Genomic DNA, 25080 nt, shown 5'->3' on the forward strand with positions numbered 1-25080 from the left:
AAATTGGAGTTTCTATTGAGCTTGTGCGTGTGTGCAAGCATGTGTGTATATTTGATGCAAGCCTGCCTGCTGGCCTCATTATTCCTAACATTACATCTAGTCCCTGAGCCCAAGGTGCGTGCACGTACACACACACACACACACACACACGCACTTCTATGTTATTTGATGCTCTTTGTGGCAGAGGTAAAGAGAGCATGCAGGCAGTACAGTAACCCTTTGTCAGCATGCATGTCCCTGCTCTCTTTCTGTTCCTCAAGCAGACACTTCAACCTCAACGTATACGCAAATTGCGAGCTGAATGAGTGGATTTGCAGCGCTGTGAAATGCAAATGATTAGGCTGTGAAAGAAATGCTACCTGGAGAAGAGACAGACAGGTTACGGTTGAGTCTGCAACATCTCATGTGTCAAGACAATATTTATCCCCCGCTGCTAAATGGAAACATGCCTCGACCTGCTACTGCCACACATACGCACAAACAGGCACACACATACACATGGCCTGTTGTTGAATATTAAGCTAGGCTGGCTGGCATGATTAGCCTGAGTAATGGATCAGTTTAAGATTTGGATAAAGAAGAACAAGCCAGTTGGGAGCAGATCACAATATCATAGCTTGGGCACAAAGACCTCTGTGGTTGAGTTAAATTGAGCTGCATCAGTAAATTACCAAGGGCAGTGCTTATAAAATGTACCATGAGCTAGACGTTAACACACACACTTAAGTCCCACCAAAATCAAGACTAATCAAACATATTCTGTGGCCTGTTTTTGGAGAACCATCCCACTTATGCTTAGACGCAAACTGTTGGTTTAAAAATATCCTGTTACATGCTAAATGAATTTACACGCTTCAAATAAAAATAGGTCAGTGTCACTGCAACTACTCAGCCATCTGCAGCCCACATCCACAGCCTACAGAAAACTCCATGTGATGAACACCACATTACAGCCCAGAGCTAATGAAAAAGCAGCGGTGTCTGTCCATAAAGTCAAAAATAAATTCCAGCTGTAGCTATTATGCATAAAAACATATGTTGTAAAATAAAAACGCTAAAAACAATTTATTTCTAACAGGCAACAGAAGTGACGTCTGCTACATGATACGAGCAGTGAAGAAGCACGGGACACTGGAAAGACATTTGTATGTTAGAAAGCAAATATGGACTTCCAAAAAAAAAATGGTGCGACAAAAATGTACAAAAACTTTGACCATGTGGCCCACTCTCTCTGGAAACGGCAATTCCAGTCTTGTGAGACCCAAAATAGTCTAAATAATACCAGCCAATCAATAAATCGACAATGCAGACTGTAGCCAGGCAGATGCAGTAGACATGAATGCACATTAGTTTTCTTTTTACACCAGCATCCGATGATGTCATCACAGTTCAGTTTTCAGTGATCGATTAAAGAGAGGATCCCATTTAGTGCATTTACGTTTTCTTCAGTGAGGTAATGGTAGCAAAGCCAAAGCCTTGAATATTAGAAAGTGGTTAATAATTGATGATCTACTTAATTCATTTCTACATTGAATTTAGCTAAATAAATGTGTCTCCATAGGAACACGGCTGGACCACCCAGGCACTGGGGATGATGCACCTTTTAATGGTCCATCCCTCACTGCATGTCCCAGACGGCCGGCAGTGTAAGATTAGAAGCCACAACTTTCACCCAGCTAATAGGGCAAGATCCCATTACTCCTGCAGCTAATGGGAATCCCTGATGGTGTTTGGTCTCTCCTCCATCTCGGCCTCTATATTTTAGGCTGTCAGAGTATCAAATGCAGGTACTTTGTGCATTTATCTCCTGCGAGCAAACGATTCAGAATCGACTGTTCAAAACAATATTGAATCTGACAAACTTTACTGTGAAGTTTTGTTGAGCACCGTCGGCGCTTTTTTGGCACAAGATTGTGTGCCTGCGGTTTTTTTTTTTGTGTGTCCTCCGCAATACAGGTGTATAAGCATGTGTCTGTTTGTGTCCATGTGTTCCACAAAGAGAGCAATGTGTTGCTGCCTGTAGGCATTTCATCTGGCCAAAGCTGAACAGAGCTGGTGGACTCATGTAGGTCATGAAGACTGCCTCTCTCTCTCTTTCTCTCTCTCTCTCTCTCTCTCTTTCTCTCTCTCTCTCTCTCTCTCTCTCTCTCTCTCTCTCTCTACCCCCCCCCCCCCCCCCCCCCCCCCCCTCTTAGGGAAAGTAGGACAGCTCAGATATCTGAAGCTGCTGCTGTGAAGAGGAGGGAAGTAAGAGGAATAAGCAGAAGAATAAAAGGAAATAAGGGATTGAAAAGCTGCTAAAAGCAGTGTTCTAAAGGTTATTTTAAAAATGAATTAACAACATCATTGCTCATCTGCCATGTAAAACAGCGAACATTTTATTATCTGCTTAAATGTTAATGTGCATTCGTTTTAAACTTTAAAAGTACTTCTGCCTTTATATAATTCATCAGATCAGGAAAGAAGTCAACTACTATTGGACATCAAATCAAGGAGACGGCTCAAAGCAAAAAGAAAATTAAGAAGAGAAGAGACAGTTTCAAGTTTGCTGTGCTTTAATATGCTTTGTCTGCATACTTGAGTTAAAAGAACAATTTAATACTTCAGGATGATGGACAGAACACTTATTTAAAGTCTCAAAAAATACACATACAGTGAGTGGACAAAAGAAATATAATTAAGTTTCAAATGTAGCTATGGCCTTCAGTCTTTGATATCCAAAAACATGTGAGAGAGAGGGAATGACAGGCAGACAGACAGAACTGTGGCACTGTGATCTTGGCATCTCCAGAGTAAACTTCCCGTTATTGGGGACAGTTTGTACTGAACTGTGGTACATACTGTGATTCCTCTGAATGTGTAAGGATTGTCTGGAGTTGTGATGCTGGTAGCCTCTTTTTACACTTCAGCCTTCCTTTTACCTTTGTCCTTCTATTATTGCTATCTTTTTTGTTTTATGGTCATTCAATCACAGTAGTATTACAAAAAGACAAGTAGTTACTGGTGAAAACCGTGATTTCTGCTCTAATTTTAAAGTTTTATAAAATGTGAATATGAGCGGTAGAATCTCTCATGTAGACCGGAAGTCTAAACTTGTCCCGAGGCCACCGTGCAACAACGCCACTGCCTGCCATCCAACTAGTGGACCATTTCGAGTATATTGCCAAAATCATGCCACTGATTTCATCCTTTGTTCGCCCAATCACAATTCCCCTGCCCCATCCTGCTGCCCTCCCGCTGTAATTGGACAATGGCTCCAAATCAGAATTGGTCGGAAAGGACATTTTCTGCCCGGGGTTCGCTGGCAGTCGGCCCCGGGACACAATTAAGCATCCGCCCCCACTTTTCCTCCTGTTGGTAAAATATTTGGCTCCACGCAGGGTGTTTCTCAGCAGGTAGTCGTAGTAAATAGGGGAGAGATTGTTCTTGAATCATCGTAGCCGTGTGTAGTCAGTGTTTCACCTTTCAACCAACTGGTAGTAATTTGGCACTCACAGGAAACAGGAATAAATCGCAAAGATGACTGGACAGCTGTGTGGGGATGTTTCCGTTGAAACTTCTGGCACTGAACAATCAAACTGGATAAGTTATAAAAACTGGTCAGCAGGTCATCCAAACACCTGGAGCAAGGACTTATGAGTAAAACTTAATCAAACTGATTAGGTTGGGCAGTGCCTCTTTTATTTATATATATATACACACATACATACATTCTTTTTTATGGCCTGTCCAAAAGCCTCAACCTGTCAACTTGTGCTACCTGACCTGCATCGCTAATTTAATGCGACTCGGCCGAGCACCAAAATCCTTCCAACCTTCAAGTTGAAGAGTCTTAATACCCTGAGTGGGTGTTAAGACTTCATTATTTGAAGACAGAGCAGGCTCTGTGGGTTAACTAACTACCCAATATACAGTGTACGGTTTGATGTATGGCTGCACAGTGGAAGAGATGGCAGTCTGCCACTGTACTTACAGGACTTTGTATTGTCATTGTGCACTGGGAGTTTTTTTCCTCCTACGTTTCCCTCTCTCTATACCATGCCTACTTTCTCCCCCTTCCTCCCTCCACTTTCCCTCCCTCTGTCCCCTGCCTACTAAATCCCCTTTCTGTCTTCTTTTGCTTCGCTGGGTCCAGATAGGCCTCTATGTCTTGGGTCTTAATTTGACGCGGTAATTGGATGACAAGAGACAGTTCACCGGCCCTTCCTCATGAGTCAGCAGAGTTTTCTTGGCTACTGCCTCCCACTACTGCTGACTGCAGGCCCTGAGTGGGGACGGCCAATTGTCCGAGGCCCATTCAGGTTTCTGTGTCTTCATCTCATCACCGGGGACGGCCGAGACCACACACAGCACCGCGTTACAGTCGGAACAGCTTTATAGAGACCAATTGTTGATGGGGGATATGAAGTTGGGGTGGTTTGTGTGAGTCAAATCAATCTCATCAACGGCTCCAGTTCTTTTTTTGGCAACACCAATGGGTTTTTTGTAGGACAGAGGCAGAACAGATACAGCTAAATGTTGACAGTGGAGGGGTTTTTCTTGGCAAGCATCATTCCTCGCTTAAAGCCAGCAATATGTTGATGTTATCTCAACGTTTATATAGATGTTCCACTCTTGACACAACTGATTGTTTTCATACAAATAAATCATAGCTAGAATAATAATGTTTTGGAATAATAAAATAATAAACAATGTAATGTTTCATAGCCTCCATTCTCACTGTGTAAAAATGTATGCTTCCTGCCCATACAACCCAGCCATGAACCATTAGTCAATCTCTTTAAACGATGACTTTATTTATTCTAGAGGGTACTGTATGAGCTGTGAGAATAAAGCGAGCACATACTTTTTTTTGCCCCAAATATTGTGCACGGTACTACCAACAAGCTTAGTCAATCAGATGTTGAGTTAATGATAGTTAAGGTCCATTTAAGGGATGTGGTTAAGGTTAGGGGTAAGCCATAATTGCACACAGCCTAAAGGCTAAACTCAGGGCAAGAAAGTCCCAGTGCGTGTGTTAATCGGAAAGAATGTCCTTGTTGCTTCGATATTCCAGGAAGAATTGCCACCAGGATTGAATTTACATGTGAATAGTTGGTATGACGACACGCTGTCTTTTTGGCAATAACCGTTATGAGAATATTTCCATGATGGTTTTTCTCTGCCGTTTAACAACACTCGACTTTCCTCTCCGTTACGCAACCGTTATCCAGGTTGACTACCTTTCTTTTCAACTGCTTCACTACATTGCCCACATGTAATGGATCTTAATGTGTGTGGAGGCTTGTATGCCTAATGGCTAATGGTCTTTTAGAATTGTAATCTGCCACAGTAACTCCTATCTGATGTAATGGCTTGTAATGTGTACGTAATGCCAGTGGAGCTATTTATAGACCGCCAATTGTCAAAGAGACGGATTTGTGTTTGCGTGAGAGCCGCTGGGCGTGCACACACATGCTTGTATACATACTTGAGTTTCGTTCTCATACAGTGCAGTTTACTTTCTCTGCCAGCCTGCGCCTGTCTCTCTTTGTCTTTGTCTTTGTGTGTGTGTGTGTGTGTGTGTGTGTGTGTGTGTGTGTCTGTGTGTCTGTGTGTGTGTGGTGTGTCTGTCTGTCTGTCTGTCTGTACTAGGACTGTGTGCGTGTAGTACGATATGTACGTGCTTAGCATGTGTGAGTCAGGATATGTATGAGGACACGTGTGTGTGTGTGTGTGTGTGTGTGTGTGTGTGTGTGTGTGTGTGTGTGTGTGTGTGTGTGTGTGTGTGTGTGTGTGTGTGTGTGTGTGTGTGTGTGTGTGTGTGTGTGTGTGTGTGTGTGTGTGTGTGTGTGTGTGTGTGTGTGTGTGTCCTGAAGCTCTCCCTGGGGCATTACGTCACAGGACAGTTATCAGACCTGAGTCATCAGAGAGGTGGAGAGGCCCCGCTCCTCCATCTAAATGTGGACACAGATAAAAGCATTAGGAGATAAAGTTTTCTTTTCTTTCTGTTTCTCTTTCTGTTTCTCTCTCACCTTCGCCGACCTTTAAGAAGAAGTAGAGGAGCTCAGTTGAAACATGTCACTCCACTGTCTCATTCCTAATATTATTGCCACTCTGCGGTATAAGATTTCCACAGCTGATGAAGGATCAGCTCCCACCCAAATTAGCAACACTCTCAGCTGATCGGTATCACCTGACTGTTGAAATCAGCGGTCACAGTTAAATACGTCAATGAGGTGGTTTTTATAATGTCACGAGGAGATCATTTTCTGATGATTCATGCTGCTCCGGCAGATAACCACTTATTCCTTCCAGCTACTTGCTGTTTGTCCTGATATGTCTCTCGGCCAGCCAAGCCTCCTCGTGTTTCTCATCCCCATACATACATTATGTTCACACAGTGTATCACATATATCCTCCTCTGTTTGGTATCTAGCTCATTAAATTACATTAAATGTGGTTAATATCATGGGTTGAACCTTTAGTTACCTGACTTTGGATTTGACTCACATGACCCCACCTCTATACTATGATAAGACTGTTATTATTGACATAAACCATGTCCTTTCCTGTCTTCTCCAAAACCTAGCAAGTTTGATTTCTTGCCAGAAAAGTTGAGGTCAATGGGCCGATGGAGAAATCCTTATAATTACGGCGATGTACGTAGAAACCTGTCCCGCAGCATGTGTGATGGGCGCAGCCTTCTTGGGGCTTTCCCCTCTGGCTCACTGTGACGTAGGAGAGGGTGTGTCTTGGGAGTGTAGTGGGGGGGGGGGGAGGGAGGGGGTGAGAGACAGCTGTGCAGGCTAGATATGTAGTTAACAGTAGGATGCATTCATACTACACATTCTGCTGCAGTGTGTCACCAGACAGTCTCTCTCTCTATCTCTCTCTATCTCTCTCTCTCTCTCTCTCTCTCTCTCTCTCTCTCTCACACACACACACACTAACACTTCCCTCCACTTCACTCTTTTTCCCTTCACTTCCCTCGTCTGTCTGTCTGCTGTTTCTCCCTGTCCCACACTCACCCATCCACATACGTGTCTATGTGCATGTGCGATCATTTACAAACACACATACACTCTATCTCTCTCTCTCTCTCTCTTATCCCCTCCCCCAGCAACTGACTCCCCCCTTTCCTCCCTCTATCCCTCCCCAAAGTTTCCCGCTATAGTAAGTTGAGTCATATCTCTTTGGCTGCTACCACTTTTACCACCATTTCCTCCTTCCTTCTGTGTAACTGTGCTTATTCCTGGTTTACACCTCACCCACACATGTACAAACACACGCACACACACACACACACACACACACACACAATCTCCTTACTCTAAAAATTGGGGGAAACAAGAAGAAGTTGCTTCAATGACAACGCAAGGCCGATAGCGTCTCCTAGACGGGTGTGTCAAGGCTTGTGTCTGTCTGATGGTGTATTAAATATCCAACTTAAAGGGGGGGGGGGGGGGGGGGGGGCGTCTGCATGAGTGTGCAAAAGTCTCCCAAGTTTTTTTTTGTTCTTTCGAGAGAAAGAATGTTGGCATGAAGCTACCCACCAGGGGAGGAGGAGGAGAAGGTCGGAGTGCTCAAGTGCTGCTCCAGGTTTGTTTCATTTCATTTGCTCTGTAATGAGTCTTGTTACTGCTGCGAGAGGCAGAGATCTGACTGGGGAGTTCAAAGTTAAGCCACAGGGAGGGGAAGAGGGAGGAAGGGAGGGAGAAGAAAAGGGAAGCAAAGAAGTGAAAAACGTACAAGCCAACAAGCCCTCACTTGAAATCCTTCTGAACATTTTGGAGATGAGAAAAGCGACAAAGACAAACTTTTTTTTTTTTTTTTACTCCTTCCTTTATCATTTTTTCCTCTTCCTGCTCCACCTCCTCCCCCTCCTCCTCCTCCTCACTGCCCCACACCCTTCTCAAACGAACCCTCTCGCTTCGAGCTCTGAAAAGAAACTGAAGCAGAGAGCTCGCAAGAGGTCTGAAAAAGTTGGCTGCATCTTTGCATGACTGTGCGTCTGTGTGTCTACTGGAGTGTTTATGCCTCGCAGAGTGTGTGTGTCGGCGTGTATGTGTGTGTGTGTGTGTGCGTGCGTGCGTGCGCGTGCCTGGGTCTGTGTGGGAATGATTACATCAGCCTGCTGCAGCCTTATGATTGGTTGGTGAGCGTGTGGTTTGATTCAGTGTGCCTTAGAGCCCGTGGCTGAGGCTGTAACCCTTTGTGAGGGAGAGAGAGAGACGGAGGGAGGGAGGGAGAGAGGAAGAAAGATAGTTGTCAGACTCGACCGGCACTGGAAACACTGTACTGTACCTGCTGCCATCCGATCACTGTCTCTGTGTGTCTGTCCTGTGAGCTCTACAGACAGCGGCTTTTGGTCACACAGACAGTTTTTTTTTCTCTTATTCTTTTTTTGGAGGAAAGAGCCAGCGGCCTAAATACACTGAAGGACTAGTGAGCAGGCTATGTGACAGGTAGCACAACTGCACTGTCAACTGTGGACATTCAGATTTGTTTCTTTCTCTCTGGAGGGCGACATAACGGCAAGGTTTTCTGTCTTAGTGACTGTGTGAGAGTGAGTGTGTGTGAGTGTGTGTGCGTGGAGGGAGTCAGGCTGACTCCAAAAATGCCTTCGTGTTCCCCGGACTGCTGCCTATTGCGGGCCGTAGAGGTAAGACCGCTCTCTTTCTGTGTCTCTTATCTCTCCCTGTGTATCGCCGCCTTCTCCTTATACATGTGAAGAACATTTCTCTTTGAAGTGCTGCTATGATTAACCAGGGGAGAGACATGGAATGTGTAAATACCTTAAAGGCTGAAGACAATTTGTCTTTTTCGAGATATGAGGAGAGCAGTTGGGAAAAAACAGAGAGAGTCAAATACGTCAGTAGCTTTGAATGATTGAGGCTCCTTTCGTCTTGAACATGTTGGATGGATTGATCGCCTCAGGCCTGGTTTGTGCAAACTGTGATGATTTGAGCCCTCGAGTCTGTTCAAGAAGAGAACAGGATTTCTTTGTCGTGATATATTATGTGGGAAGTGTGCATACATGACATGTGTAGGCTTAGTAGGCTGGATTCCTGTGTAGGCTAACAAGGCTGGATTCCTCTGCAGGTTAGGCTGTTCTGGTTTTCTCTGTGTGTATCATTTGAATGTGATCGCATGAGTTTCTTTTGGAAAGCAACCTGTGGACTTAGTGGACGTAGATTTAGGATTTACCAAAATAGGGGTGGCAATAATTCCTGTATTTCTTTTTGGTGATCTCTAACAAGGGAATGTTTACCTACAGTATATACACGGGTATCTGGATGTAAATGGATGTTGCTTACACCGATGAGATTTTAGAATGGAGATTAACCTTCGCAGAGCCTGATGCCCTGTTGCTATACAGTATATATGTATATATATGTATATTAGTCTGGACAGAGAAGAGGAGAACATGTGTGTGAGTATTATTAATGGAATCGAAATGAATTACGTGATTTATTACTGGCCCAATTTCAACATATTAAGTCATGGGGGGGGGGGGGGGGGGGGGGGAAGCAGATGCATGTTGTGTACAAAATACACTAAATTTGCTTCTCTAATACACCAACAAGTTGCTGTAAGAAATGCTTGTCTGTGATTCCTTACACCACGAGTGCTACATAGTTTTGAGTGTCTGTTCTTTACTATTGTGTGCTATAATTACAGGCCTGTGTAGGCTTCAGTGTATGGGGCGCTATATGATAAATACTGTGCTAGTGTTTGAAGAAAATTGCTGGCTTCACCCACCCATTAGGCCGAGTTTCCAAAAATGGTTTGTGTTAAATGACTTTATCACAACTCGAGGTTCCCTGAGGGGTTACCATAAAAATTCATTTTTAAACCGCCATCTTATTCTAAATATATCCTTTGCCGCTATGAATCGTTTGCTTCATTTTGTCATATCAAGGACAGCCTCACAACTGGTTTAAAAGCATTTTGTCCTCCTTTATTGAAATTCTCTAGTTTACCTCACTAGATGTGATCTTTGTTTGTTATAAGCGAGCTCTAATATATTATTTCCTCTCCAGATTGTCAAGATCTTCAGCGAAGACGGCATGGGTAAAGTGGTGGAGATCCCAGCCGACATGACAGCCAGGGACCTGTGCCAGCTCCTGGTTTATAAAAGCCATTGTGTGGATGACAACAGTTGGGCACTTGTTGAACACCACCCGCTGCTTGGGCTAGGTAGGTAACACTGTTCACATGCACAGATACACACATGAACACACACACACTCACACTTTTTTGGGGTGGGCCTCAATACAATCACTGACACACACAGGTGCATTCACAAAGTGTACATGCATGTGTGTGCATGCATGCCCGGCCCTGCATACTTGGGCAGACAGACAGGTCAGGCACATATTCTCACGCAGGCATGTATTCAAGCATGAGTGCATGCACATACTATACAGCGTACGCACGCACAGAGCCATAATGCCCAGTGATCTAATCAAGTGCAACACAGTGGCTGTGTGAACGGTTGCTGTGGCGGTGCAGATGAAGCAGGGAAATGTTATCCTGTGAAAAACCAAGACAGACACATTGAGCACACATTTTAATCAGCTCATCTGAGAAAGAGATGTAGGTTAAAACGGATTGATCTGCTTGTGTACGACCAAAAAAGTGATGTAGAAACAAAAATGACTATGGATTGCATGAGGTCAGAGTTGCTTTAGCACTGTCTCGGTAGTGAAGTATTTGAAATTAAGGAAAAAGAAAAGCACTTGCAAGATTCCTGAGTGGTATGTACGTGTATTTGTAGGAGAGATGAAACTGTTGATGCGGATGAGTAAGAGTGTGATCTGATCACACTATAAACTTAGTATTGTTATGCTAATTACAGGTGTTTTGAGATGAGTTAAATTATGGATTTTTATTATAAATTATATAGGGCTGATGAAGGTTCCAGCTTCGCTTGAAGCAGAATAAAAAGCTGAGGATTTCTTTGTATGCAAGTAAATCGCAGAATTGCTGTAAGTGGAGACAATCTTTCCATGATGCACTTATTAAAGCTTACCCATCCTCCTCTCAGGGAACCGGCAAAAACGCTTTGGCCCCCACGCATAAATTAAAAAGTCAACAATTGATTATTGTTACAGTCCCCAAAGCGTACATCTTGCAACTACTAAAATACATTTTTATGCACTGCATAGTGAAAGCAAGTATCGTACAGTATGTATATGACATCCTTCACTGATATTTGTAATCAGGTAGGCTCATTTAATGTTGTTGGACTGCATGGAATCAATTCCAAGATAGTTCCTCACCAGGTTCTTCTGGATCCTAAACTAGATTTTAAGAATGATTGCAGTGCAGAAGATTATATTATGATGTTTTTATATTCTTTAAATTGGGAATGAAGGACTTCAGCCGAAGCTAAGGGAAGAGAAGTTGACACTTTAGGGTTATGAATTAGGAGATGTATCGCTTTAATGATGGTCACTTCTACAAAAACACTGCGGAGCTGTGCTACTCTCCATGTCAGAGATGGTGTATTGTTATTGATCCATTACTATAAATGACACGGCAGAGAGGTGATGGAGATGATTGGTTGAAGAGGATAAAAGGCTGTGTTTCGTGGCGATGCCACCGACACCACTCTCCTGAATGCAGAAAATAGACCTCAGGACAAATGTAGAGTAAAAAAGGTCAAGCTGATGATGGTGGAAAAGAAATGAAGAATAGTTTCCTCTGTAGAAATTGCGGATGAAAGTGTTGCATTTTAGTTGGCTGGTCATTAGCAGTTAGAGGTAGCATGTCATACAGTAGATTCTTCATAGATTTAGTAGAGTAAACACAGCCCGAGGTATTTGAGAAAGTGGAGGGAAAGTATATCAGTGGAGCTCACTGAGCTCCTGCACCCGCACCCTCACTGTTGTGATACTTTTGAACTTTAAATGTGCACTAAAATAACAAAAGGAACTAGAAGTAGAAACGATGCTCTGTCCCAGGGGTCCATCAGGGAGTTTTGAACTTGTCGCTGCATTAAAAAGGAAGAGAGCTTTGCGTTTGTGTCGGGGGCGATTTTGTGTTAGACTTGGCAGTAGAACAGCAAGTTTGGAAAGCTGTGGTCAGCTGAACGTTCGAAAACTCAACCTCCCCCTGAGGAGAGAGCGATTATAAAGCACTTATGGAAGACAAGTTGAGCCTGTGCTCTGTGCTCATGTCTGTACAGTTTAACAGATGTGGGAGAGGAGGGGGTGTAGTTTTATATAGAGTAGTGTGCCTGGTGGTGAAACCTACTGAAGGGAGAGACACGGTGAAAAAACACATGTAGAAGCACTTCGGTTCTGTTGTTACAACTGACGACTTGTGTCCGTGTCACGCGAGGAAACTTTTTTTTAAAGTATATGGCATTATTCAAAGGACAGGTCCCAACGCGCTAACATAATATTTTGCCATCCATCACGATCTGATTCCATTTCTCATCATGCTGCCAAAACGATGCTGCCAAATACAGTTAGGTTGGCTGGTTGTAAATGACATCATCTTTGGCTCGGAGTCGCTCTATTCCATTATAGCCCTTCCATTCTGGCGCACCTGCACTGCAACCGTATTCTTTTCAGGTCTCGAAGAAATACTCATACTTCCAATTGAAGGGTGTGTGTGTCAGTGTGTGTGTGTGTGTGTAAATTGTTTCGGCTGTATCTGCTGATATTTTGCCAACAGAATGTGTTAAAACATTCTATTCCAATGAATGTTGCCTACATTTCTGCCAATTACTTAATATTTTGAGCATTAACATGTACGATATATTTTTTGCAGCACACACATGTGTCGGCACACTTCCTGTGTGCACGTGTGGTGGGGTGGTAGACAAGAATAGAAGTTTCTGAGGGACCCGAAACAAAAGCGCGTTTGAATAAAGCGGCCTATTCCCGTACGCCGCTGCCCACACGCTGGTACACTGCTGAATGGGATGAAATGGCCCTTTGAGATAAGTGACACTGACCCCTACTTGTTACCCTGAAAAGGTTAACAGCTCCGGGACAGGGAGGTAGTGTTGCCAGGGTGAGTCACTGTCACCAACATGAGTGACTCATCGGACGGCCGACTAAACAGAAAGAGAAAGAAGAGCCGTGACAGTGTCAAACGGATTGGGACAGAGGCGATAAAGAGGGGAACGCATGGTAATGTGATGGCCATGTGAGACGGAGCCGTGCAGTCGGACTTCTCTCTCTCATTTCACATCAAAAACAGATATCCGAGCAAATACTGGCATTGCAGAAGTTAGTCAAGTTAAAGCATTTGAATTAGATCTACTGGGGAAAGGAAGGATGTCTTTTATTAAAGACATGACAGCGAGAACTTGTAAGGCTGTTGGAATTGAGTGAGTCATAACTGCTTTCCACATCGCAGTCACAGAATATAAATCAGCGGGGACCTCTGACCGCATCCATAGAAGGAGACACGTTTCTGTTGAATCACAGCCTCTTTTCCTCACATTGAAAGAGGAAAGCCTCGATGTGATCAGCAGTCACAGCTCGTTTGATGAACACAAGCTGTCGAAACCACTCTGCATTTCTCAACATCCTGTAAGACCACTGAACAGGTCAGACGAAACCCAGGATACGTTGAGAGCATTCACTACCACTTTTTTAAAATGTTGAATTCAATATTGCCCAAATGTATTCATGGTAAAATGAATAATTTGGTCAAACTGGTCATATATAAGTACATTCTGTAAACTACGTCAGACACATAATGGATGGCTGAGCTACACTCGGAACAAACAGCTGACTCGACACTAAAGATGGTCAGGTTTTAATCTCGAGAACGGTGCACAGTTTTTAAGAAAGTGCTGTTTCTGTTTTATAGGGAACAGTTGAAAAATCTCCACCACTGACATAAGATTGTTGGGATGCAGTTACTGAACTTTTTCTTTCAGTTTAATTTGTATATTTCTCTAGACTTTCTGTTTCTGATAAAGGTTTTCCTTCTGATATCCACACAGTTCAATAGAGATTTCCATGGTGTGACTAAGACAAGTGCTGTGATCACAATGTTAGAGACTCAAGTATGTTCAGATAGCAATGAAAAAGTCACATATTAACGGAACATATTACACTTATGTTTTTCTAATTGGTATCAGCTCATAGCAGTGTAGCTGTTACTGTTGTGAAATAGTTTCAATAATGAATACTAACCTCCTTAGTTGTTGTTGTTGCTCTCTCTGCCTGTCTTACCTCAGAGCGCTGTCTAGAAGACCATGAGCTGGTGGTTCAGGTACAGACCTCTATGAACAGCGACAGTAGATTCCTCTTCAGGAAGAACTATGCCAAATATGAATTCTTCAGAAACCCCCAGGTAATTGCTTTTTATTAGACATTTCTTGACACGCCGTGTCACTCCTGACGTCCTCTTGTTGAAATATGTCACACTTAATAGCCTCTGAAGAACAATACACCTGCGGCAACAGCTCCTTATGGATTTGTTTTGGCATTTTGGTGATATATTTCTTATTCAATGCATTTTTGGATGATTTGAAATAAACGTTTTAAAGTTATGGGTAGCAGAATTTCACCATGCGGTTTCTAGTATTTAGAGCATTCAGGCAAATGAAAAGGGGCGTTCCATTAAAGGGTTTCCTGGTGTCATTTGCTCCAAAGATTGGCCCCTCGCCTCAGGAGGAAACAAAGATATGTTCCTCGACAGAGTGTCGCCACGTTCCTATTCTTGTGAAATATTACGCCAGCTGACTGTAGTAATTTGATTTGCGTGACCTTTTTGTTTTCTGCCCTGTAATTATTGTCACAGTGGCTGTTATTCTCTTGTCTGTCTGCCTCCGTCTCACCTCTGCCTCCTTATTTCACCAGACGTTTTTCCCGGAGCACATGGTCGCATGGTGCCAGGAGAACAATCGTACCATCCTCCCGTCTCAGCTCCTTCAGGTACACGCAGCGCACGCACTCGCAACGCGTTTCCACCTGTGTCGCCCGCCGTCTCTCTCCTTCTCGCTCCCTGACACGCACACAAGCTCAGCTTCCCTCTGAGTCAGCACCCATTGCATACTGTACAATGACGCTGACATACCTCACCTCTGACCCTTAGACAGTTGTCTCACCAGAGCCTGCAGTAATAACCACCGTTGATCCCCTGTTGACACATGACTGTCTCAGCACACGCACCGCAGGCCCCACTCTTGTGCTGGGTGGAATTAGAACATGCAGTTCCTTGTGTGTTTGCACAGTGCAAATTCACAAACTCGTATGTCTTATCTGCTTCACTGACAGCTCACGGGCCATACCATCTTTCACAAAAGATATGAAGAAAGGAACAAGTCTGCGAGCAGACCAGACAAAAAGATTGTTGAGATTTTGAAGAGCTTTGGCCTTAATGGATGGAGGGTTTACATGCAGTCTGGCGCTCTCCTGTATCAAGTAATGGAGCTGTCAGAGAGAGACGGAATCCATCCGTTCATCCTTGCCACTCACAGAAAGCTTTTAACTCCCCCACTGATCATATAGACGTTAAGCTCGAGGAGTCGATAAATGAATGGCTTGTGTCAGGAATCCCCAGTGTTTGACTTATTCTAAACACCAGATCTTTGCACTCAATTAGAGTGCCGTCCAAACCGAGACGCTTTCTGACCCCAAGCACAACCAGGTGTTTGCAATATTTGCCATTTATGTAAGAAACACATGTCAACGCAAAAGCGGCAAGGTGTAGTGCCTCTAAAAACGAGAAAGCTCTTTTGAATGAACGTCGCGTGTGAACGTGCATTCCACAAATGTCGGAAAATGCTCATGCATGAGGCCCGTTGTGGGATGTTTCCAAAACACTGGGAAACATGTGCTTTAAATATTGAAGAGTCCTCTGGAACAGTTTACCTTCCAGCCGCAAGCCGCAGATTCCAGATCTGCTCTAATAACTTAACCTGCCACTTCATGGTGTGATATTTTTGTGAAACATGGAAACCGCAATCTCCAAATACTTCAGACACCCACAAGATAATTTAGGCTTTAAGGGTTTTCCAACAGGATTTCACTGTATGTTGATTCAGCGTATGTACTGTATTTGTCTTGGCAAGCACATCGCATAACGCAACACTTTGTCTTTATGGATTTTTTTCCTTTTTTGTATAGGATATAAAAATGTAAAATCCATTATTGTTCCTGCTTAAAGCATTAATAAATGCTATATAAAATACATATGTATGTGTATATATATATATATATATATATATATATATATATATATATATATATATGACCATTCTTGGGCCCTGTTCAAGGCTCTGCATCATTTTCAGACTACAGCACAGCATCTAGCTTGTTCGTAGTCACTATCGTGGTGCGTCAGAAGCTACCATCAGCTGTCAGTCTTGCACCGATGCGAGAAGCCCAGATGAGACCATGTTTTTTGACAAAAAAGCGATTGCCTCCCGGTGACGGAGAGCTTATAGGCTTCAAATGGGACCCAGCAGAGGCAGAGTGCCCTTGATGGGGAGGGGGGGTATTATACAGTGAATAAATCACAACTTTTGTCTGCTCTTCCCACGCTCATTGTCTTTCTCCCTCCCTCCTTCAGAACTTCCTAGCCACCAGTAGCTGTCCAGAGATCCAGGGGTATCTGTACGTGAAGGAAGTGGGTCGGAAGTCATGGAAGAAAGTTTACATGTTCCTGCGACGCTCAGGACTCTACTGCTCTACAAAAGGAATCTCAAAGGTAACAGCAATGTAATATATTTCAGAGCTAGAAAATGCATACTACGTTGAAGTAGTAACACCGTAAACATTCCAGATAATCATCGTGAAAGAATCCACCTTTTATTGATGGTCGTCCTCTGCATTTGTCTGTCAGTATACCTCAGGCTGTGACTCGACTCATTAATTATTCCCGTCTCTAGGAGCCCAGACATCTACAGTTTCTAGCAGACCTTGAAGACAGCAACATCTTCACCGTCATCACAGGCAAAAAGCAGCACGGTGCGCCCACGGACTACGGGTTCTGTATCAAGGTGAGTCTCAGGTGACAAAAACTGAGAGGAAGAGGAGTGATCGACAGCAGCTGTGCATGCCTCCTGAGAGAGATGTTGGCGTGTGTGTGTGTGTGTGTGTGTGTGTTCTGGTTGATTGTGGTATTTACTTCGTAGTTTCTTTTATGAGTATTATATATTAAGTGTTGGAGACATAAGGTTAAAACGTTTCTTTCTCGTTATGTTGGTCAGCTCAGTAACTGATGGTGATAACGGTGTTGCTGGTAGCGGGTAGTAATGGTGATGACTGTTAATTCACAGCCCAATAAATGTCGAGGGGAGTTGAAGGAGTTGAGGATGCTGTGCGCGGAGGATGAACAGGGCAGGACCTGTTGGATGACTGCCTTCCGGCTCTTTAAGGTAACACGGTGATATATCACATAGTTTGAGATGATACGAGTGTTGATAATGTTGCTTTACCACTGTGTTCTTTGTGTCTTTACAGTATGGGATTGTGTTGTACCAGAATTATAAAATTCCCCAACAAAGAAAAACCTTACTTTCACACTTCTCAGCACCTGTGGTAAGTTTACTGCTTTATTTGAAACCTACACCACTGAATCAACGTTTTCAGCATAAATGACATTGCCTTGGAAAACACTCAGATTTGGAACATACTTAAAACATTGATTGTGCAGGAATACTATTGTGATGAACAGCGGACTCACTAGTCTGACAAGTGAAGGGAAACCAAAATGCTTACCTGTGTCACCCCACGTTATACGGCTCTGCCTTGGTTTACATGTGTACTTGTGTACTTTAGCACTTCTGTTGTATCCACATTCTGACCGTCTCGTGTCTCTGTCTCCCCCTAGCGGAGTGTATCGGAGAACTCCCTTGTGGCGATGGATTTCTCAGGGAGAATAGGCAGGGTGATTGACAACCCTGTGGAAGCTCAGAGCGCTGCCATGGAGGAGGGACACGCCTGGAGGGTGAGACGCAACCTCAGTTTTTTATCTCTTTCAACAATGCTTGGAGCGGACCTCAATAGATCTCTACAGATGGTACTATTTATTTAGCTCAAATATTCATGCAGAGCTTATTTTCCTGTGGTTTTTGGTGTTGATTTGTACCTGCCAAATGTAGGCTGTTAATCTTAAAGCCAATATGGCTGGCAAAATATGAAAAAGTGTCAGATTAAATCTAATGGATTTTGGTCTTAGACTAATAATTATGTGAGTATAATCCAGTGTCGACTTTTCTCTTATTTAAGATCAGGTAGCTCAGCGATACAGAAGAAGTGAAGTCATTTAACACATTTAATCTGGATGTTTCTTTACTGTTGACAAATAAACCAGGTCATTATCTGAAGAGAAAAACTGTAAATACAGTAGAACAACCCACCCGATCATGAACTAATCCCTGTTGTTCTGTCTATATGTGACATCTCTCTCAGAAGAGGACTCAACGAATGAACACATTAGGTTCCCACAGTCCACTACACCACTCCTCACTAAGCTCAGGTAAGCGCAAAGACACTTCCAAAATTGTTGATCGTCAACTTCTTTTCACATTTTTATTTTCAATATTTTTGAAACAATTTGACAATGTATTTTTAAAAAAAACATATTTTCTTCCTCTGCAGTCATCCACATAGCTCAGTTGTGGTTCCACGGCAGGATAACCAGAGAAGAATCCCATCGTATCATCCACCAGCAGGGACAAGTCGATGGGTAAGGGAGCCGGAGCGGAAACTAATTTCACACATGCAGTACTCGCTGAAATATAAATAAAATGAAGACATCAGAGTTAAATGATTTCTTTTATAGTTTTCCTTTATGCATTCATCAAATCAAGTCAACTGAATCTCCTTTCTCTTGTTGCACAGGTTGTTTCTGCTGAGAGTCAGTCAGAGTAACCCGAAGGCGTTTGTGCTCACATTGTGCCATCACCAGAAAATCAAACATTTCCAGATACTACCGGTATGCAACATATGGTGTTTTATGTATTTGTTCCGTTATTTAAAAGCTGTTTTTTTAGTTTAGATGTCCCACATGACATGTCTATTTCATAAAAGCAACCTTGACGGTTGTGTTGATACAAATATATTTAAAGGGCTGTTGTACTCTCTTCTAGACCCAATGACTGAACTTTATTGCTGACAGCAATGCTGAGCCTTCTTCTCACTTGATTTATAACCTCAGTTAACATTATAAACATTAGTTTATGGTCTCAGTTTCGAGTCTTCTTCATGACAGCATGATGCTCATTTAGTAAATCATGGTCCTGGTTTCATCTTACAACCTTTACCCTTTCACAGTTCATGAAAGTTCATTGTTAATGGCCAACTAAAAATGTCTTAGTCAGCGTTTGGTTGTGCTTAGCTCCACCCTCTTTTCTCACAAATCTACAAAAATTTAAAATGGGTTGCGAGCAGCAAGCCCAAAGATGTTATGGTCCATTGTTATGATCCTTTTAATAAAAGAGTCTAATGTCCCTGTCCTTTCTTTACCCTGCCATGCGGTGTGTCCCACCCCGCTCCTGCCTGGACCCTTTTTGATGCCGGCAGTGTGAAGAGGACGGCCAAGCGTTCTTCAGCCTTGATGACGGCTCCACCAAATTCACTGACCTGATTCAGCTGGTGGAGTTCTACCAGCTCAACAGAGGAGTCCTGCCTTGTAAACTCAAACACCCGTGCACCGTCGTGGCCTTATGACATCTTTGGATCATCTGACCCCATGACTCCTATCACTTGACTTGACTTCTGCTTAAAACGAAACAACAAGACACGGTCTCTGTTTTAATCTTTACAAGAAGCTGGTGAATTTTTATAATGCCGAGAGTCCGCCGGAGACTGCCGACCTGTTGGAATCCGTTTTGCATGGATGTCTGAGGAGTTGGACCCACGACTCGCTCACGAGGTTCCGTAGTCAGGAGGAGAGACGAAAAAGGAAATGAACACTGCCGTTTGTGTCAATGCTGTTGCAAAAATCTTCCACAATCTCGCTAACCAGAGTCATCAATAAGCTTGGACACAGTGACTCCCTTATCGCACAGCTCACATGTAGACTGTTTTCCCTTCGAGTGGACAATCAACAAGACAGTTTGAGCTTCCTCGTGGACCACTCTGCTCGCCAGGAGCAAACTGAAGTCTCATTCAAACATCACACATCCTCAAATGATATACTGTAGACGGAGAGTTGATTGTCTCTTAGATTTGCACTCATCGAACTGGGAGTGGCCTTTGACGGCACACGACTTCTCGGCTGTCTTAAATGTGAGATGATGCCACCGCCCTCTAGTGTCATAGGTATGTAAGGACATGGCAAAATTCAGCACGGATGAGATTTGATGGTGCCAGAATGAGTGTTGCTTTTTGAATCTTTTTTTTTTTCTTTTAGGTCTGGAAACTTTTAGAAGTTTGTCAAGTAAAAGTAGGCTGGAGAAAAGTGGCTAAGGGAAAAACCTGGAACTGTTGAAACAAAGTATTTTTTTAGTAATCCACATTGTCCACCCTATTTTCTTAATGATACATTCATTGCAGTTATGTATTATCAGTAGTCTCTTTTAATAATATATTACTTAAAGTCCACCTTTTACATTCTGGATGTTTGCAACTCTTCATTACTCACATATGCTACAATAAGGTCATTCTGTGCTTGTTATTCTATTGCATGTTCCATTTCACTAAAGTACGTCCCGTGTAGCTTCCACAGAAAGGAAACGGCATGAATCAAACTTTGGTGTCGTTGGGAGGTGACACGGCAAGTAATAAAGCTAGAGGAAGTTTGGAACCAGGTCGACAGTTCTGGTGATTGTAGTTGAAAAAGTGAAACCAGGTAACTATTTGGGCGGAAATTAGTAAGTAACCAGCCTCCTGATGCAGTAGTTCACTGCAGGCAAAGGCATGATGACACATGTTGCAAAAAAATCAAGTGGGACAATGGAGAGTATCAATCTTTTGTTCAGGATACACCACTAGCATTTTCTTCAGGTGTTTCTCAAGTGATAGCAGATCAAATGAAACAAAAATCAGATCAGGTTTCATATATTCCCCTCTCCCTGTACCTGTTGGAAGTCAGCAGATGCTTTCAGTCATAAATACGGCAATAAGCATGATTTAGTGTTCTCTGACTCCACACCAATAGTCAAATCAATATGCATTTAAATCCATATAATGCTGCCTTTTTCTGGAAAAATGTGTAAAGAAAGAAGAGTGTTGAAGCGATAGCTGCCTCTCCCTCTCTACCTCTTTATCATGCTGTTAGTGGTGTCACAGTAAATCTGGACATTTTAGGACTGACTTCTGACTGCAAAAGTGCTACGTAGTCGAAGTAGTACAGGGCTGCCTCTGGTACATGATTCGTGTTTTATATCTACAACAATAACAACTCTTACTGAGTTAGTTTGAGGATACATCTCAATTTGGTCTCAGACAGTGCAATTTCAGCAAAAAATCTGTTGTTTTCACAATGCGAGCCAAGGTTGGTCAAAACAAATGATTTGGATGGATTAGCCCTTCGCGTTTTGGCCAAGTCTATGATGGAGCTCCTGAAATCAACTAAAGTGAGAGGAAGATTTCAGCACGATCTCCCTAGATTACTTGGATCAAATTTCTTTTCAAAGAGCTGGGGATACTTATTTAGCACCTATCGATCATGTCTGGCAGAATGGAAATGAATGAATAACACATGAAGGGCAAAAAGCCCAGCCATCTCCAATTCTGGGAAGTAGGTAAATGCCCAAAGTTATTAGAAGTATTTCTGATGATGATAATCGCCCTCTTTCAAATGTCGCACTCCAAATGGCAGTTTTCTCTCTCTTTTTTTGTTTTTGTTTTGTTTTTTTGTTATTCTAAGAACTCACTTTAAATTTTGAATTAGTCCCAGCTTTGTTGGCAGCTCTGGTCAGGTAACCAGCCAGCAGACAGTTAGATATATATTTGCACCAAGCTTATTGATGCTACATTAAAAGCAATGATTTACTGACCTGCAGGTTATTTTAAGGTATACTGAACATCTTCGAAGCAGAATAGCCGCACCATATTGACTCTCTGTGCGTGGTCACCATTATTTATCTATGTTGCAATAACTCAATCATTTTTAAGCATTGTTGCAGCAAAAATGTATTTATTTATCTGGATGTGGCTGATTACTTGAACATTTTAGATTTCTTTTCCTCAGCGCTGTTCTGTTTTATATTGTCATACCATGAAATGATTGACCAGTGTGATTTATTATTGTTATTAATATTACTGCAATGGCATAGCATCTATTGTTTTGTTTTGTTTTGTTTTTTTGTTGTTTTTTTTTATTTTGCGCCATCATCAATACTTGCTATGGAGTGATATTCTAAAGCACACTGGCATCCATAGCATTAACATTGTCATTCCAATACATGACAGGTGGAATGTTGTGAAATTGAAAACAAAAAAAGTTTTGTTTTTACCCTTTTAAGTTTTGTTCTCATTTCTCCCAGATCTATAAACAATATCTTCTGTTAAGAAATCCAACCCTTTTATGTTAAAAAAGCCTCAAGTGTTCTCGTCGTCACTCTTTTGTAGTGACCTAAACTAGGAAAACTAGATAAGAATTAAAGTAATAAAACCACAAATGTTTTTGGGAAACATTCTCAGAATATACTGTTAAACACCTTGCCTTGAAGAAAGAATTGTAGAAATGTAGTTGTATTTAAAAAAGGCCTTTACAGTCAAGTTAAACCTTTATTAGATTAGATAGTATTGTAGAATTGAATAACTGCAATGACCTCCCCACACACATACACAGTAAGGCATCTTCACAAGGTTTTATACCCTTAAAACTGCAATGAACAGGCAAGTTATAATTCCATGTAAGTCAAACTATATCAGAGCAACATTAGATGGGTTGCAGAATGAAGAAAGTTCATTTAGTAGGTAGGTTTTATCATTTGCATGAAAGTGGATTTTGAGTGTATTAGAGATTTTGTCGCTGATATTCACTATGTGGATATTTGGAGGAATCTGGATTATGACAATACCTGAATAATTTTGTAGTTGCTGAAAGTCATCTTAAGCTATTGACATGTCACTGAAATGTTGATGCAAAAGGTTTCTAAGTCCCCCTGAGATTCGAGTCAGTCTGCAGACTCTTCACTCATCCTCCAACGCGTTATTTAATTTTTTTTTTCTGACTGATGTGAATGGTAGCCGATGTCAATATGTGAGGGGCAAGTAGAAAAACTGCCCATTCGCTCATTCTTAAATGCAGACACCAGAAAGTAAATTAAATTGGTGAATGCATGAAAAGTAAATCAGGGGATTTGAATATCCACTTTTTTACACATAACAGATATGAATGTAACTGGGTTGCTCAGGGTTGACTTGGAGCATGTTAAAAACTACTGATCCATCAGCTCTCAGACTTTTATGTTCAACACGATGATGGATTCATAAATATGAAAAAAATGGAGAAGATCTAATTCTATTTACCATGTCATTCATATTGTTTAAGCTATACACACACACACACACACTAAAATACTTGCCTGGTTACCGGAGCTGATTTGAAATCCCACTATTTAATTTATTTCAACCTCAGTCATCACATTTGGCAACAGCAGGTGACTTTCAGAAAACCTCTTCAATGTCCATGCCATCAGTTCTATAGAATAAATTATAGTCTAATATGATTAATTTGACCTTTTTTACAACTAGAATCTGTAAATAGAATAACTGACTGTGTAGCGCGGTTTCGGTAGCCAGGTAACTCGTAACCACAGATGGTGCCTCTGATGACTTCCCTTTCTCTGCACAAACCCAACGTAACATGCGGACCAAATGACACTACTACCGTTCACACTCAAAACACTTTTGCGGTTTGTACTCGAATACAATTCAACGTGAATTGGCCCCAATCCTACAAAGATGGATTGATCGATTATCATCTTGACTCATTTTCATAAGGTCGTCACAATGCAAGATACCGTGGCTGTACAAATGACTAAAGTTAAAACAAATATATCTATATGTAAAATATATAAACTATTATGTATTTCAGGGAATGCAAAAAAAGAAAACAGTAACTTATCTCTTTTTTCTTTTCTTTTTTTAAAGAGAGAGCTCCTGTATTCAAAATGTGCTTTGCTTCAATCTGTAAATAGTTGAATGGCTTATAAATCTTAATTGTAACCTTTTCAGGTATTTTTGTACAAATAAGGGACTGATATATTCTGTTTATTGTAATTAGAATAAAATATTAATACATTGATATAAAAAAAACTGTGTCTTTATTGAGATACTTTGAAAGATTTGCTAACTAAATAAGGAAACAGTGCCGTATTGGATTTATGTCATAGGTGTATACAGAGTGTTATACAAACAACACTGCATGTGCATTGATTGTCAACATTATTGTTTTACAGATTGAGTTGTGTTCATAATCTATAAACAATATGTCTTATCCACTATTCTTATTTCTGGTCCTATCCTTCTATCGTCCACTAGATGGTGCAATAGTACAACAAGTCCAAGGGCTGATGAAAAAGTTATCAGTTTTTATGAGGACGATTTTAGTAGCAAAACACATGGAACCAATAAATCAAAATAAATGATTCATTATATGACATATGAATGCAATTTAAATCAGGTTAATGTGAAGTCCCACTGTAAATACTCGGCATTGATCCTACCGAGAATTTACCCTCAGTTTGCTGTGTCACACCTTTGGGATTATCAGTCATGCAAAAACAGTGGGGTTTCAAGGCTTAAAGTTTTGTTGTGGTCAAAGAAAAAGATTAACGTCTCTGGAGGTTTGCAGTGTGTTGTCAGGGCAACCTTTACAAAACATGACGGAACAATTCTTGTATGTTTGGGTGTATATTGGATGGAGAAAATAACGTAATGTAGTGCAATTGGATCCAATGCAGTGACCCTGGAATAATGAGTTAATGATGTTCAGTATTTGTTGACATTCAGCCATAAACATGTTCTCTGAACTGAAGACTTTCTGGGCTGTCATTTGTTTGTGGTGTTTCTGTTGGACATTGTTTTTATTGTTTTAGCTCTATTGTGACTGAATTATTGACATTTTCACATCGGTTTATGGGTATAAAGAATGTTTTGGTCAATCTGAGACAGTCATTGGACTCTTTGCCAGCTTGGTAACCTGAACAGATCATCTCCA

General features: G+C 41.9%; 1 protein-coding gene across 3 annotated transcripts in view; it reads left to right on the forward strand.

Annotated features, from left to right (window-relative positions):
• Positions 1 to 24176, forward strand: part of grb10b (growth factor receptor-bound protein 10b) — a 61271-nt gene extending 37095 nt beyond the window's left edge. The window contains exons 6-18 of one of the 3 annotated variants that reach the window (XR_014598363.1): positions 10026 to 10182; positions 14192 to 14307; positions 14817 to 14891; positions 16531 to 16668; positions 16850 to 16960; positions 17240 to 17338; positions 17424 to 17501; positions 17794 to 17910; positions 18375 to 18441; positions 18564 to 18651; positions 18807 to 18900; positions 19488 to 20228; positions 20320 to 24176. Coding sequence is in view for 2 of the 3 variants with exons in the window: in XM_084027808.1 (XP_083883934.1) it covers positions 10026 to 10182; positions 14192 to 14307; positions 14817 to 14891; positions 16531 to 16668; positions 16850 to 16960; positions 17240 to 17338; positions 17424 to 17501; positions 17794 to 17910; positions 18375 to 18441; positions 18564 to 18651; positions 18807 to 18900; positions 19488 to 19634 (1287 nt within the window). In the remaining variant the exon portion in view is untranslated. Of the gene's footprint in view, positions 1 to 10025; positions 10183 to 14191; positions 14308 to 14816; positions 14892 to 16530; positions 16669 to 16849; positions 16961 to 17239; positions 17339 to 17423; positions 17502 to 17793; positions 17911 to 18374; positions 18442 to 18563; positions 18652 to 18806; positions 18901 to 19487 lie in introns of all 3 variants that reach the window. The other 2 variants (XM_084027809.1, XM_084027808.1) reach the window with 2 other exon arrangements.
• The last annotated feature ends 904 nt before the right edge of the window (positions 24177 to 25080 follow it).

This window comes from Eutrigla gurnardus, assembly GCF_963514095.1.
Source record: "Eutrigla gurnardus genome assembly, chromosome: 14".
NCBI lineage: Eukaryota > Metazoa > Chordata > Actinopteri > Perciformes > Triglidae > Eutrigla > Eutrigla gurnardus.